Source organism: Monopterus albus, unplaced genomic scaffold (genome assembly GCF_001952655.1).
Source record: "Monopterus albus unplaced genomic scaffold, M_albus_1.0 scaffold29.1, whole genome shotgun sequence".
Classification (NCBI taxonomy): Eukaryota; Metazoa; Chordata; class Actinopteri; order Synbranchiformes; family Synbranchidae; genus Monopterus; species Monopterus albus.
In genome coordinates, this window is record NW_018127909.1 from 4105410 (window position 1) to 4119630 (window position 14221).

The following is a 14221-nucleotide window of genomic DNA, read 5'->3' on the forward strand; positions in this document are numbered from 1 at the left end:
GGCGTACTGTTTGCCTCCCCGAGTAACTTTTTTACTGGGTTTTATGGTTCTTTTTTTTTTTTAATACCAGATTTTTCTCCAGTGACACTCTCATGCATACAGTGCATCCTCACCAGCAGACACACAGCACACATCAGTTTCTCCATGTACCTGTGTCCTTCTGCACCTTCTCATGCAGCCAGCTGAGACCTAAAAATACTTTCCTATTAACATTTCATCAGCATCCCAGATTTAGTCACTGGAGGAAGTGATGACACACACTTTTCCACACCTGCGGATGAAACAGTTTCACCCCAAAGTGAAAAATGAAAAGGATCCTAGTGTGAGGTGTTTTAAATATAGTTATGTATGCATACCAACTCTGGCCATCTGATAACTGTGGTGGGAAAAACTGTTGTCATTTTATGGCCTTTTTTTTTTAAATAGGTTTCCAAATCCTTACACATGATGTATAATTATTACAATATACAGTAAGTTTGTATGTTCATGTATCTTTGTAACTACAGTTTGGGAATGTGGAGTAAATACACCTCGCTCTTTAATATCCACCCAAACAGGCCAAGACGCGAGCTGCATTTTACAGTATAAATAAACATCTTCAGGCACAAATAGAGAGATCAATATTGGGTCTATACAAATGGTGTGTGTACTGTATGTACATATTTAAAGGAATTCTCTAAAAGGAAAGTCCAAAAAGATAGTGATGTGCTGAAAGGTTAAGTGTGTGTGAAGTAAATCCAGGTGTTCTTAAAGACGAGGGGTGGATATTTTAACATTTGAACAAGTAATAGCCTACTCCTCTTCCACCAGGCTCTGCTTTTATTTGGATGTCCCTTAAAAATATCATAATTGCACAAACTATATGAGAGCTTTGTAATAACCAAATTTCATGTATAATCTAGTAAAAATGTCAAAAAGTGAACTGTAAAAATGATGTGTAAATCAAGTCTGGTATCTAGCTCAAACAATCACTGGATTAATTACACATAAAGCACTTTCATACTGTATTAATTCAGTTGACCTTTGCTTCATAAATACAACCTTTACACCTAAATCAAATTCTCCACAATACTGAAAATATGTGTAGAGCAACAGTTGCCATACCCCACCCCATTTTCTGATTTTCTGAGATCCAGCTAATGAAAATGTATTTCTCAGGCTCAATAGCCTTAATACTTCTCTATGCATCATCAGAAACACACAGTCAGTGGTCAAGAACAAGGATGCCACCTTCCCCTTTATTCAGGAAAAATCCTCTTCTCTCATTCTCTCTGGCTTTCTGTCTGTCTGGCTCTGCTGCCTCTGTGTCTGCTATTATTAGAACCATGGGGGAAAAAAGCTTGGTTACAGAGTGGTGCCATGTCACACATGAGGCCTACCTCAAAATGATTCAGCACGTTCTGCCCAACAGAGGCAATTTCATTGTGAATACTCCATTAAATGCAATTTCCCTCACAGAACGCTAAGCTGCTTGTCAACAATTTATTTTTAGCAGTTGCTGCCATGGGTTTTAGGATCATCCAATTTATATTATAATGTTTAAGAGTGTATAACTGCTCTCATTATTTTTGTTTTCTATCTTTGTATTGATGTTGTTGTCTGGCTTCTGTATCTGTGTCTATGCCTCTCTTCAGGCCTCTTTGTCTGCCTGTTTGGATGAGAGTGAAGTCTGTCTCTCTGACAACGGTCATTCCCCGCAGCCGCTGCATCACCGCACACTGCTAGCAACAGATTCCAAGGCAACAGCAGCAACAACTCATAAATTAGCACTTTATTTACTGGGGCAAAAACTGAGACATACAGTACATAACCACCTGGGTCAAATTGTAAAATGATTCCTACCAACAGTGTGCTAAAAGACAAAGGCTTGCTGTTTCCTTATGATACCATTGTTTGTCTAAGCTAGGCTAAACACATCTTTTACAGAAAAGGTGTTTGAATCCCAGTAAGGTGAAACAAACACAAACATAATCCCAAATTGTCAGTGCATTCCTATAAAGGTTTGTTCAGACAGAAAGTGAAGCAAAGTTTTCATCTTGTGTCATTCGCATGAAGTCCCAAATATAAGATGTACCAGTTGTACTGGTGGTGCATGCATTGAGGTTGTGTGTGGAAATGTGCTTGTGAGTTTGTGTTGAGTTCAGTCTCCACTTGGTCTCAAATCTCTCCAGAAACTCCAGGTCTTTGTGTAATGCTCCTCCTGTCTCTTTCCTTTTTCCTCATGTCTCTGTAGGTTAATGATGCAGATTCATAAAGCCACTGGATTAGTATTAACTTTTGTTTTTGCTCAAGTTGAAACAATTTCAATGACTGCAGACACCTCACAGTTCAGGTCTTGCTGTATATGAAATTCAACTTGTCTTCTGCTGAACACACCTTAAGACTTAAGACTTAAGAATACAAGTATTTCCCTTGTTCGGGGAAGGACACCTTTCTACCCTTTTTGGTTTCAGTTAGTGTTATTTGGGTCCTATATGTGTGTGTGTGAGAGAGAGAGAGAGAGGTCACACATATTCACACTTTAATATGTCTGCAGAGCCAACGCCTCAGTCCAGTGAAAAGCAAAGGATTTGATTCAAAGATGCTGACAAACAGGTGGAGTTTTACAGGCCTCTCGTTTACAGCCTGATTCTCATTTCCACCACATTCACAGCCCCACACAGACACATATCACCAGACAGACCATAAAACACACTTCCCCCTCAATATAGTCTCCTTCTCCCCTCCAGACAACAAAGAGGAAGAAATTAATATGGTACCACAGTCAGTGAGAGGTGTGTATGAACAGATATTTATTCCCCTCTCAAACCCCTGATCAATCATTATAAAATCAGGCTGTGTACCCACATAACTTTCTAGGGGAGATCTCAACATTTCCAAAGATATCGAATATGTCAGACTGAATCCAAAACATTTCCATTTGGTGGAGTCATAAACGCACAGACTCTTTGGATTGAATAGTTCACTCAGAGTAAACATATTAGAGCCTCAGTAAAGAGTCGAAACAAGTCAAATCTTAATATATGATATATGGATTACCACAGCACAATGCGGAATTAGATGATTTTGGAATATTAAAGCTACTTAGAGGGAACTAAAAGAGAAAATGGATGTTAATAAAAGAAGATATGAATCAAAGTAAGAATTCAGTAGAGAAAATTATGTATATGCAGTTTATTCTTTGCTGTTTTTGTTGCAGCATAAACAGTTTTTCTGACACTGACAACATTGTGAGTTTGTTTAAAATAAGCATGTGTGTGATAATTATAGAATGACACACTCGAGAAATCAGTCAGCTGCAATGTATACTTATTGCTTTGCAACTCAAGGATAAGTACGCCCTGATGGCTCTAAGCAGCTATAAATTTCAAATTAATCCCAGATTGGACAGAGTTTATTACAGGGAGCAATATTTTATACATAGTAGCATTCAGTGCTGGTTTTCATGTATTTTTTATAGTTTCATAGTACATGAGGGGCGATGTGACCGAGGTTAAGGCTGAGACTTAAAATAGAAAGTTGAAGCACTTTGTAAGTTTGAAGCAAAAGGGGGGAGGGCTGTGTCATAACAGTGGCCTTTCACCGGGTGGTTCTTACCACACCTTCTACTCAGCAGCATTGCAGAGGTATAAATCTTGGAAGAACTGCAGCCTACGTTACATATGTACACCCAGCACCAAAGCTGTTCCACCCAAACGGTGGGCAAGGGAGGAGATGGGCTAATCAGAAACAACCCACCAGGCCAAAGGTCGGACACTCTTGGACAGTGTGTGTATCTAAGTGTGGAGAAGCAGCTGTATGGGGTACAGAGGTCATTTTACAGGTAATCCATCTTTGTAATGTTCATCTACACTGTGGCCCTGAGAAGCAAACATGCATCTTCACGTGTCAAGGAGACACCGTTTTCTGGTCTGTACTGGTCCAAAGCAATATTTACTTTCACAGATAAATCATAGCAACAAAATTGTTTCTTCATTTCATGCCTGAAAATATGTGTATGAACAATATTTATTTTACAATATTAAGTACTCAGCACTGACCCTCAATGGTGTCTTCAGCTACAGACTTTCCTGCATTTTACTGCACTCATTTTGTTGTGCAAGAGAAAGTAATTTACAAACCAAAATGTATGTCCCAGGTTGATCTGTTGATCATGCTACAGAAGAGCTGCATGTTATAATCACACACTCATATACTACCAAAGAAGTACTGCTTCAAATCCTACGGACTCATTATCATTAATGAGCACTAGAAGTACTCAAATCTTTTACTTAAAGTAGCAATACCACAATGTATAATTACTCTGTTACAAATAAAATCATGCAAGTCAAAATCTTACTGAAGTCCGAGTACAAAATCATTAGCATCAAATTATAAAAGTAAAAGTACTTGTTAGGCAGAATGGCCATTTCAGAATAATGTACATTACATTTTGGATTATAATTATTGATGCATTCATGTGTGAGTAATTTAGATTGGCACTTAAGTAAATGTACTTTACATGACTGCAGTAATTAGTTGCAGTATTAATGGGATGCATGAACTCATAGAGATATGGATGTGGATAATGTGTGTTAAAATTATCACATATTTTTGTACATTTTTCAGTATGGATACCCTTGTCTAAAAGGTGTGTGGTGAATTTAAAAGAAACACAATTAAACCATGTCCAGTGTCAGTAATGTGAAGTCTTTATTGATATGGTGTCACACAGCAATACATAAGCAGTAACTTTAGTAAAGAGAATGGCGTGTCAGCTACATTCACTCCATATGCCTTTGTTGTTATGGTAGCTTTTGATAAATGCTAATACAGAGATTACACACCCCACTGAACAGACACATCACACACATGGCCAGAAAACAACGCTGCTGGTATTTTAAGGCATGTTACATCCTACAGGATTTGTTCAACGGCTAAATCTTGATTGGTGGTTTTGGACTGTTGATGTGAGGTGCTATTAGAAAAGTCTGGCAGTGCTATAGAACTATTCGTGGCTTTTTAAACTCTTTTGGCTTACAGTGTAAAGATAAAAGTTTGACATTTGCAACCATGAACCATTCATCCACTGTTATAGTCAAAAACTATAAAATGCTTTGCCTCTGACTGACACTGGAATTCAGTCATCCATAACAAAATGTGCAGCTTTCAGTGTCGCTGCCCCAAATCATTCTGGCTACAATAGGCCACTGTGTAGAGATACAAGCACAGTTACTACAGTACTAACATACCTATCAGGTCTCAGGTAGAACAACAGGAACACAGTTTTCATTCTTAGTCTGAGTGCATTTTGTCAGGATTGGCATATAATAACTAGCAGCAAGAGAATAAGATAGTGCTAACGTTGGCAGTGCGCAAGCAGGAACACAACATACAAGCCTCTCATACTGAAGGATCTGTAGTGGTGAAGTCATACTACAACAGACATTTTATCCAGTCATGGCCACAGTTAAAAAAAGAGGGGTCTGGTTGTGCACACTGTGGCCTGCCAGGTTGTGACTCAACTTGTGATTGTTTATTTTGAGTTTTGATATGAAATGAATTCTGGGGCTTAAATGTGCTTCAAACGTCATCAATGACACTTGGGAAATTGAGTTAAATATGCATACAGTTCATCATACCCACATGGATCATATAGAATCTCGTGCCTTTTCGCTAGAGCATAATGTACAACTCAGTCTCTAATTGACTGGACTGAACCAAGAGAAAACTCTTCTTCTTTCTTTTTAAATTAACTGCATTTATTGTACTGTTCATCATTACTAGCATAGTTTCCATTCCTAAAGAGGAAGTTGCTCATTTTCTTCACAGCATCAACAGCAGAGAGTTTCAAATCCAGCCTGCTAGCTAACAAGCACATTTCTCTTACACTTATCAATGAATGTACATGGTGATAGTCAGCATGAAAAGGAAGGCATTGGCTGACCCTTGAACTGAACGATGAGCTGATGGATTCCATGCAAAGATGATGTCTACATACACCATGCAAATGATGCTTCAGTAATACATTTGTTTCCTTGTTTGCTTCAAGTATGATGTCATTTAAAAAGCTACAGTAATCCAGGTTTGTTCATCAAACTTCACTTGGAAGTTAAAAAGGGCCAGTGCTCGACTGTGGATGTTCATCCTCTTTTATACTGTTGTCATGCAGAGCTGACCGAACTACAGTCAAACCACTGGTGCATCAAATGTGACTAGAACTATCGTGCAAGAAGAGATTTAAGCAGACATTTTGTTTAGAAACTCTATTTTTAATGCCTAGGATTTAAAATGGTGGCTCAGTAAGACACTGTCATGTGGCACTGTGTATTGTGGCTGGTTTGTAGAATGTGTGCTTTCCTTGGAAACTGTCCAGAATCTTTTTAACTGTATTGTGTATGTGGATGTAATTACCCCGCAACTTGTGGTAGAAATGCATGACCAGAGTTATTCTCTAGGTGTGGCAGTTCTACATATTGATTAGTGAGAAAGATCAGTTGAAAATGAAGGCTTGAACGATCACACGTTTGCAAGAGATGCTATCCAGGTGCTTATTGTTGCCTGATGTTGAGTTTGTGAAAGAGAAAGAGTGGTTTAGAGTGATGGTTATAGCAGAGTTATAATGGATTGCCTTTGAGAAACACAGGTGTGGGGGAGAGGGCAAAGGGTACAAGGAAGAATAAACCAACATAAAACAAACCTCTGAACCTGCATTTCAGATGTTAGAAAACTTGACATTTGTACTAATAGGAAGGCAAAGCAGGGTTAGCATCTTGAATCCCCACAACAGCTTCAAGAATAAAGGCTCAAGGTTTGCTTTAGGATGGGAGCTGAAAAGAGGAGAGGAACTACAGGATCAAGGGAGACTTTAGGGGTTGAGAACAGGCTTACACTAGGCTCTTAGTTTTTCGGATCGGTGGGAATATCGCTGGACTCTTGCTGCTTCTCCACCTTCTTAGCGGTGACATTTGTTTCCTCAAAAGCTTCACGGTGGGACACCTTGCCCCCAGACTTGCTCTGCTGCTGCTGGTCTTCATCCTTGCTCTCCTTCTTGTAGCTCTTACCAGAGCTGGTATAGATGCGGGTCTGGTAGTTGTAGCTTTGCCCAGCACTGGTGCTTAAGGAGGGGCTAGGATAGGTGATGCCTGTTCCAATGCGGGTCTCCTCTCCTTCCAGTAGTTTCCTGCAAAGAAGGTGGTATGGTTCAGAAAGGATCGGAAATAAGGCAAGGGCAGTATATACGACACAAAAATGAATATAGCAGTTTAACATGCAATACAGAGACTTTTCTGACTAGAAACGTGTATGTTAGTGTTTTTAAATACTTACCTGTAAGCTGCTATTTCAATATCCAGTGCCATCTTGACATTCAGCAGATCCTGGTACTCCCTCAAGTGACGAGCCATCTCACTCTTGGTTGTCCTCAGATCATTCTCCAGCTCTGCCATGCTATCCTGAAAAAAAAGGAGTGGAGGTCGACATTTCCTAACAAATGTATATATATTTTTTAGCTCATTTATAAAAGCATTAAGCATAATAAGCATTATTTCTACATTATTAGGAGAGGAATGAGTGTAGCACAGACAAAGGTATATTGTGAACCTCTGCATTATGTAGTTGGAAATTAGAGTCGTTTATGGGTTAAAATATTTGTCAATATAAACATGTTTCCAGCTTCAGACGCACGATCCGTGTGTAGCGCGCACACTGGGTGTGTGTTCTCAGATGCAGCTGCTGACGCGCTGTCCAGGGGAACGGGTTTCAGCACCAAGGACAGCGCCCGGCCGACGGCAGCTGCTCCTGATTTGACAATTGTTCTGACATGTCTTTATAATAAAAACACTTTTACAACGTATTTATTTCAATGTAAATAAACCTGAAAATAAATGGCTTATGGGATTTGGTGTATAATATTTATAAGTAGGTAGCAAGTCATTAAAATGTAATTACCTGGTAGTTTCCGATCTCCACATTGTGCCTGTCCTCCATCTCCCGGAGCTGCTTTTCCAGAGACTCGTTGGTTCCCCTCAGACTCTCTATTTCGATGGTCCTGGACTGCAGCTGCCTCCTGAACTCGTTCAACTCTTCCCTGCTGGCGCGGATGACCTCGTTGCTTCGGTTGGCCTGCTCGGAAAGATCCACAAACTTGTTCTTGTACCACTCCTCGGCGGACTGCAAGTTCTTGGACGCCATAGACTCGTACTGGCTGCGAATCTCTTTGAGGGCGGAGGTGAGATCCGGCTTGGACACCTCCATTTCCACAGACACCTGGGCTGCTTGGATCATGTCCGTCAGCTCAGCCACCTCTTCTTCGTGCACCTTTCTCAGGAAGTTGATCTCGTCCAGAAGAGATTCCACCTTCTTCTCCAGGTCCAGGCGCACCATGGTGGCGTCATCCACATCTTTCTTAAATGCCTTGAGGGTGGCCTCAGCCTCCTCCCGAGCACGGAACTCCTCTTCATATTTTGCTCTGATTTTCTGCAGTTCGTCTTCAATATTATCCCTCTCGATCACCAGCTGGGACTTCTCCCCGTTCAGTTCATCGAGCTGGGAGCGCAGTTCGCGGATCTCCTGTTGGTAAAGCTCAGCCAGGCGGGACGGCTCGCTCTGCCGCTGGCGCAGAGCAATCAGCTCCGTCTCCAGCACTTTGTTGTGCTGCTCCAAGTTGCGCACTTTCTCGATAAACATAGCAAAGCGGTCATTAAGACCTTGCATTTGCTCCTTTTCATTGGTGCGGATGATTTTGAACTCATTGTTGAGGACGCTGCTTTGTGTCAGGTCGAATGTCTCCAGTGGCATTGGCGTGAAGGAGCGGCCGGACTTTCTGCTGTACGAGCCCAGGGATGAAATGTTGCCCCGGGATAGAGAGGACGACCGATAACTTCCCCGTGATGATACATTCATCGATGTCCTCGAAGGAGAGGACGCATAACGGGGAGACTCCCCGAAAATTCTCCTGTAGGAGGAGGAGGAATAGACATCTGATCCGTAGCTCATCCTGGCTTGTATGAAGATGGAGCAGATCAGTGGGCGCGTCGTCTTTTTATAAGGGGTACCACCCCATCACTAATTAATGCCCCTTGGTAACTTCCGGCCCAATCCGTTCCAGATGCGTCAAGTAACACCGTTTGTGTTCATCAGAGCTAGATAGATTTACTTTTGTCGCAATTAGTCTGCATTAATCTTCACGTTAGTTCACTGTGCGCAGTTGACTTATATGTCTGAAATAATAATGTGTGGAGCAGATGGCACTGTCCTTTTTGGCGCAGGGTGATGCGTCTGTGTTTGATCGTTTAGATGCACACTCGCTTCTGTTTTTAGAGATCAAATAAACCATCAGTTGTAATTCATCATGCGTTTCATGTCCAACAATAGTTTGTACAAATTAATCGTTTTAAAGGAAATCATTTAATTCTATTTGTAAGTGAATTTGTCCGTGCATCTTATGCACTATAGCGGTGACTTTCATATAATAACACAAGGACATTTTATGAATTGGTTGCTCTGTAAGAGTTTAGAATCAGATCTTCTTATATATATTATGTATAAAGTAACTTTCCACGAATAATTATTGGTTTGGTGTAGTCTGGCTAAAGATTATTTGGAGTAATCACTGACAGACCTCTGCTGCCATCTGCTGTCAAATTGCGGGACACTGCGAGCAATCTAAAATGTAGGTTAGGACATGGATGAGCATCTGCAGATACACTGATACGTAGATAGTGGGTCAGTTTCCCACGTCTAGAGGCCAATAGTATACCACCCTTGTGAACTCTGCAGTGGTGTATAAGACAGAATAGAATTTTTCTCATCCTTATATGCTGCATTTCAGGTTGACATGCAGACTTAAAGAGCTGTAGGAACAGAGCCAACTAGTCAAAATACACACCTAAGCCACTGAGAAGTCCAACAGGTGCCTTCGCTTCCCTTCTCTGGGTTGCTGATAACAAGAAATGTCATAAAGTCTGCAAAACAATAAAATGCCCTGGAAGCTAAAGTAATGCTGTGGCAGAGTATATACACAGTTACATGATGACATTGTCAACAGAAACATTTTTATTCCCGCCTTTATCCAGAGAAATACGTTTCTTGGCTTTGTGCAGTGGCATTTGGAAGACATAAATTAAAACTGCTGTAAGTGTATTCAGAACCTTTATCGAGAGAAATACGTTTCTTGACTTTTGTCAACAGAAACATTTTTATTCCCGCCTTTATCGAGAGAAATACGTTTCTTGACTTTGTGCAGTGGCATTTGGAAGACATAAATTAAAACTGCTGTAAGTGTATTCAGAAATCCTCTGGTAGCACACCTTTTGTTTAGTTTTCTCTGTCAGTTTTTGGAGCATCCTTCAAACCCCATACATTTTTAGACAAAAGCACACTCAATATTATAGTCACTGTACTTCAGCAGAGCCTATGCGAAATAAAACCATAGCTGAGATTAAAGTAGTGACTTTTAGTTTTGAGGGTGTTTGAGGTTGTTCAGTGCATACGCCAACTCGTAACACACTCTATACACACTGTATAGTCCCCCTTTATTTTACAAGAGACTGGACAATGACAGATCTGCAACAGACAACGTGTCATTGTCAGACATGAATCATGACTGCACTGTATATACACAGTTATTGCTGAAATGGCTTAGTGGCACATTATTCATAGTGGAATGTTATCATTTATGTTTACTCAAGTCTGCACTGCAAATCTGATGGAAACAGTGTATGTTTTACTTTATTACATGCAATATATTCATTCATATTGCACATACATTCGATATACACTGACTCACGGGCGCCGTTGGGGGGGGGAAGTTAGGACGATTCTAAGGGCCTACGAACTTTGGGGGCCCACAGACTGAGGTAGAGGGCCCAACTTCAAATTTTTTCATAGGGCCCAAAACTGCTAGCGGTGCCCCCGCACTAACTTATACAGGAGTGATAAGAAGTTGAAAGCTTATTTAAAAAAAACAACCTCTCCTAAGTCTCATGGAAACAAAAACATAACAAAATACAATGACAAAATTAAGAATTTACACTAAAATAAGACATAAACAATGTGTCACACCCTTTGAGAATTGTGACATCTTACACAAAATTCTTTAAAAAGTGTCATGTCAGGAGCTTCATCACTTTTCAGATGCCTATAAATTAGCAGTTCTAACAAAGAGACTTTTAATATGGTTAGAGTTTTAAATAAGTATTTAATGTATTATTATTATTATTATTATATGTCACAAAAAATAAACTATTAGAGAAAGGTGTAAACAGTGCATGCAAACTGCAATTCATGTATCAGAACATTGCTTTTCTTTCTTTCCTCTCCCATTACTCATCTCACAATCCCCCCAGATTTATTTTGTGACCTTTGGAAGGGCCTCGACCTCCAGGTTGGGCATGGGTGGACTAAACTACCTACAGTAACTGTATAGGGAATAAAGTAAATAAACAACATATACCCTAACAGCTACAACAGTAAACTGCTACCTATGCCCTGCTTCATCACGTTTAACAATCTAATAATAATATCACCCACAGGGGCCATTTTTCTATTTAACAAGTGCTTTCAGGATAGGCTCCTTAAAGTACATTTAGCTGATTATAATTTTGTACTTTTATTAGATTTTGAAGACAGGACTTTGGCTTTAATTGAGTATTTTTACACTGCTGCGCTGGTACTTTTATTTTAGGAAACAATTTGAAAACTTCTTCCATTCGTCACAAATTAGAAACGTTTTCAGATGTCTTTGCATTTGAACAGATGTGAAGGCATTTATTTAATATTTTTGTACTAATCAGCCATTTAATAGGAGATAACTCGGTTTTTTTAAATGTGTTTATGCATTTGTAGCAACTTTTCCACATAAACTAATCTAGATCCGTCTTCAGCCTTTCGAAGTTGTAATACTGGGTAGGTTTTTGCCTCCAATCTGAGAAGATCATTGTGGTGGTAGGCTACAGGCTACAGGTCCACTGAGAGCTAATCATTCCTGCAGCCAGGTAAACGTAGGCGTCAGGCAGACTCCTATCTCTGTGTACCTTGACGCGGTCACCCGATAACAAACAGCGCGGTGTCACGTGTCCTGCCACGAATACAGCTAGTTCCTCCTGCTCATGACAAACTGGAGCGAACGCCGCCCCCTGAACGTCTCGTAATAACAGCTGGCAGCACAGAGGAAAAGAGAGAGGGGCATTGCGGAGCAGGAACACTGGTCTGCTGCCTGGTTTCACAGCGTACACATCACCGCGTTGACTGCAGCTTCCTGTGAGAAAACACACGCTAGGGGATTTTCTCCGACTTGTTCTCGGCTCAGGGCGCATGCTCAGACTAACCGACGGTGCAGTTGTTTTATTCAGGAACTCGGAGGTGAGTACAGTTGTGACAGCCATCGCTAAACGCAGTGAAATATGCCCAGACTGTTAAGCAAATCAGCTAACGCGTTAGCTTTGTCCGGGCCACTTTTCCTTCGTGTCGAATATGAAAAGAGCTGAACAGGCTAGAGGCTGTTAGCGAACCACCTTTTACAATTAGGCACCAAATAGCGGCTTGGTACACTTGCGTGCTAGGATTTTATTTGGGGTTCGACGGTAATTGTACTTTTCCGGTAACGGTAACAAAGCTTTCGATAATCTCCCACTGTTCACCGTAGGCTCTGCTGAATGGCTCTCGTTATTAATACAGCCATATAGCTTTAATACCACATAAATGCTGCTTCACAGGTCGACGCCACTGTCTCCCAAACCCGACCTGGTGTAAACTAAGCCTGGTACAAGTTATGTTTAGCCCCCCCCCCACCTCACCCGGGACTGTTTGCCGTGTAGTTGTGCAGGTTTTCTCATTCTTTCCAAGCCAGAGATCCTTTCAGATCCCACTGGGCCCAGTTCGTGAAGACATTAGCTAACAATAAATAAATACATAGCCATACAGTGTGACTCAAAATGGGTCTTCAATAGTTGTTGTTTCAATTAAAAGTGATCATATTCTCATTGTCTCTGGATAACACCTCCATCAAGCACAGTTTCCGTTGATTCTGCTGTTAAGTCAACACTGATGACAATGTTTTGATTCTGCAGAATTAGTATTAGTACTGCAGTGTTTGTGTGGCCCTGTTGACAGCTCTCCTCTGACTTAACATGATCTCATTTTCATTTGTGCTGGCACACAACACCAAAGTACTCCTCTGCCTTTCCTCTGACCTCTGCAGCTCATCCAGGGAGTGTAGGGAGCTGCTTGAGTTTTACTGTGAACCAGGGCTTGTTGTTGTTGTTGTTGTATGTGCAGAAGGTCTTGGTGTGCACACACACACAAACACACACACAGGTCCTCATAAAGCTGATGTATGATGTCACAGTGTCAGTGAGTTCATCCAGGTCTGTAGACACAGTCTAAAATACACTCCAGTCTGTGCAGCCAAAGCAGCCTGTAGCTCAGACTTTGCTTGCTCAGTCCATCTCGTCACTGTTTTAACCACAGGCTTCGCAGCTTTACGTTTCTGCCTACAGGTTGGTATAAGCTGGACCAGTGAACAGAGAGACCGAGGGCTGCACAGGGAACAAAGTGATAGGCATCTTTTATTACTGTGTAGCAGTGGTCCAGTGTGAGTTTGTCTCTGGTGGGACAACTGACGTGGTGTCTGTATTTGGGCAGTTAGGATCTATTGTGTTGTGATTACATTAGAGCAACAGCAACAACAGCAGAGACATGTTTAAATAATAGGTGTAACATCTTTAAACCTGATAAAAGTTGGAATGTGGTGTGTCATCTACTTAACATGGCTTCGTTTATTAAGTCCAAAATATCCCTTCTGTAATTAAACCAGTGACGTGCGGTGAGGTTGACAGCTGGTGAGGCACCGACTCTTTTACAGTCAGATTTACAAATACAAATGAACCGTTAACAAATTGTCTGTTAACAGACAATGCGTTATGTTTTATATCTCATATCAACATTCTTCACACAAACGTGACCCATATTTAATTTGAGGTTAAAATTTATTCCAGTTGAGCTTATTTCTAACTAGAAATAATAAAAGTTTATGGTCTTACCTTTACTTGTACACGAAATCCATTTGTCAGCTGGTATGTATTACAAACCCTTTTACCGTTCGAATCCAATATTAAAACAAATGTTTTCAATAAAGAAGATCCTTCTGGACAAAAATGTCCAGACTGTCAAAAATGTTTTGATTGAAAGTCCAGATTTGCGAATTTTCTCAGCCTGGAAATGTAATCTTCCATTTTGATAA

The 14221-nt window shown here is 40.7% G+C and overlaps 2 protein-coding genes across 2 annotated transcripts in view; one reads left to right on the top strand and one right to left on the bottom strand.

The window, feature by feature from the left end:
• Nucleotides 1-4784: 4784 nt before the first annotated feature.
• Nucleotides 4785-9639, bottom strand: inab (internexin neuronal intermediate filament protein, alpha b). Its single transcript, XM_020596321.1, has 3 exons — nucleotides 7930-9639; nucleotides 7309-7433; nucleotides 4785-7162 (listed from the first exon to the last, which is right to left on the bottom strand). The coding sequence occupies exons 1-3, from the start codon at nucleotides 8974-8976 to the stop codon at nucleotides 6880-6882; spliced, it is 1455 nt and encodes a 484-aa protein (XP_020451977.1). The 5' UTR covers nucleotides 8977-9639; the 3' UTR covers nucleotides 4785-6879.
• A 2298-nt stretch (nucleotides 9640-11937) lies between these two features.
• The window catches only part of nt5c2b (5'-nucleotidase, cytosolic IIb), a 24858-nt gene continuing 22574 nt past the window's right edge, over nucleotides 11938-14221 (top strand). Inside the window, exon 1 of the mRNA XM_020596114.1 lies at nucleotides 11938-12342. The gene's annotated coding sequence lies outside the window, so the exon portion shown is untranslated. The remainder of the gene's footprint in view (nucleotides 12343-14221) is intronic.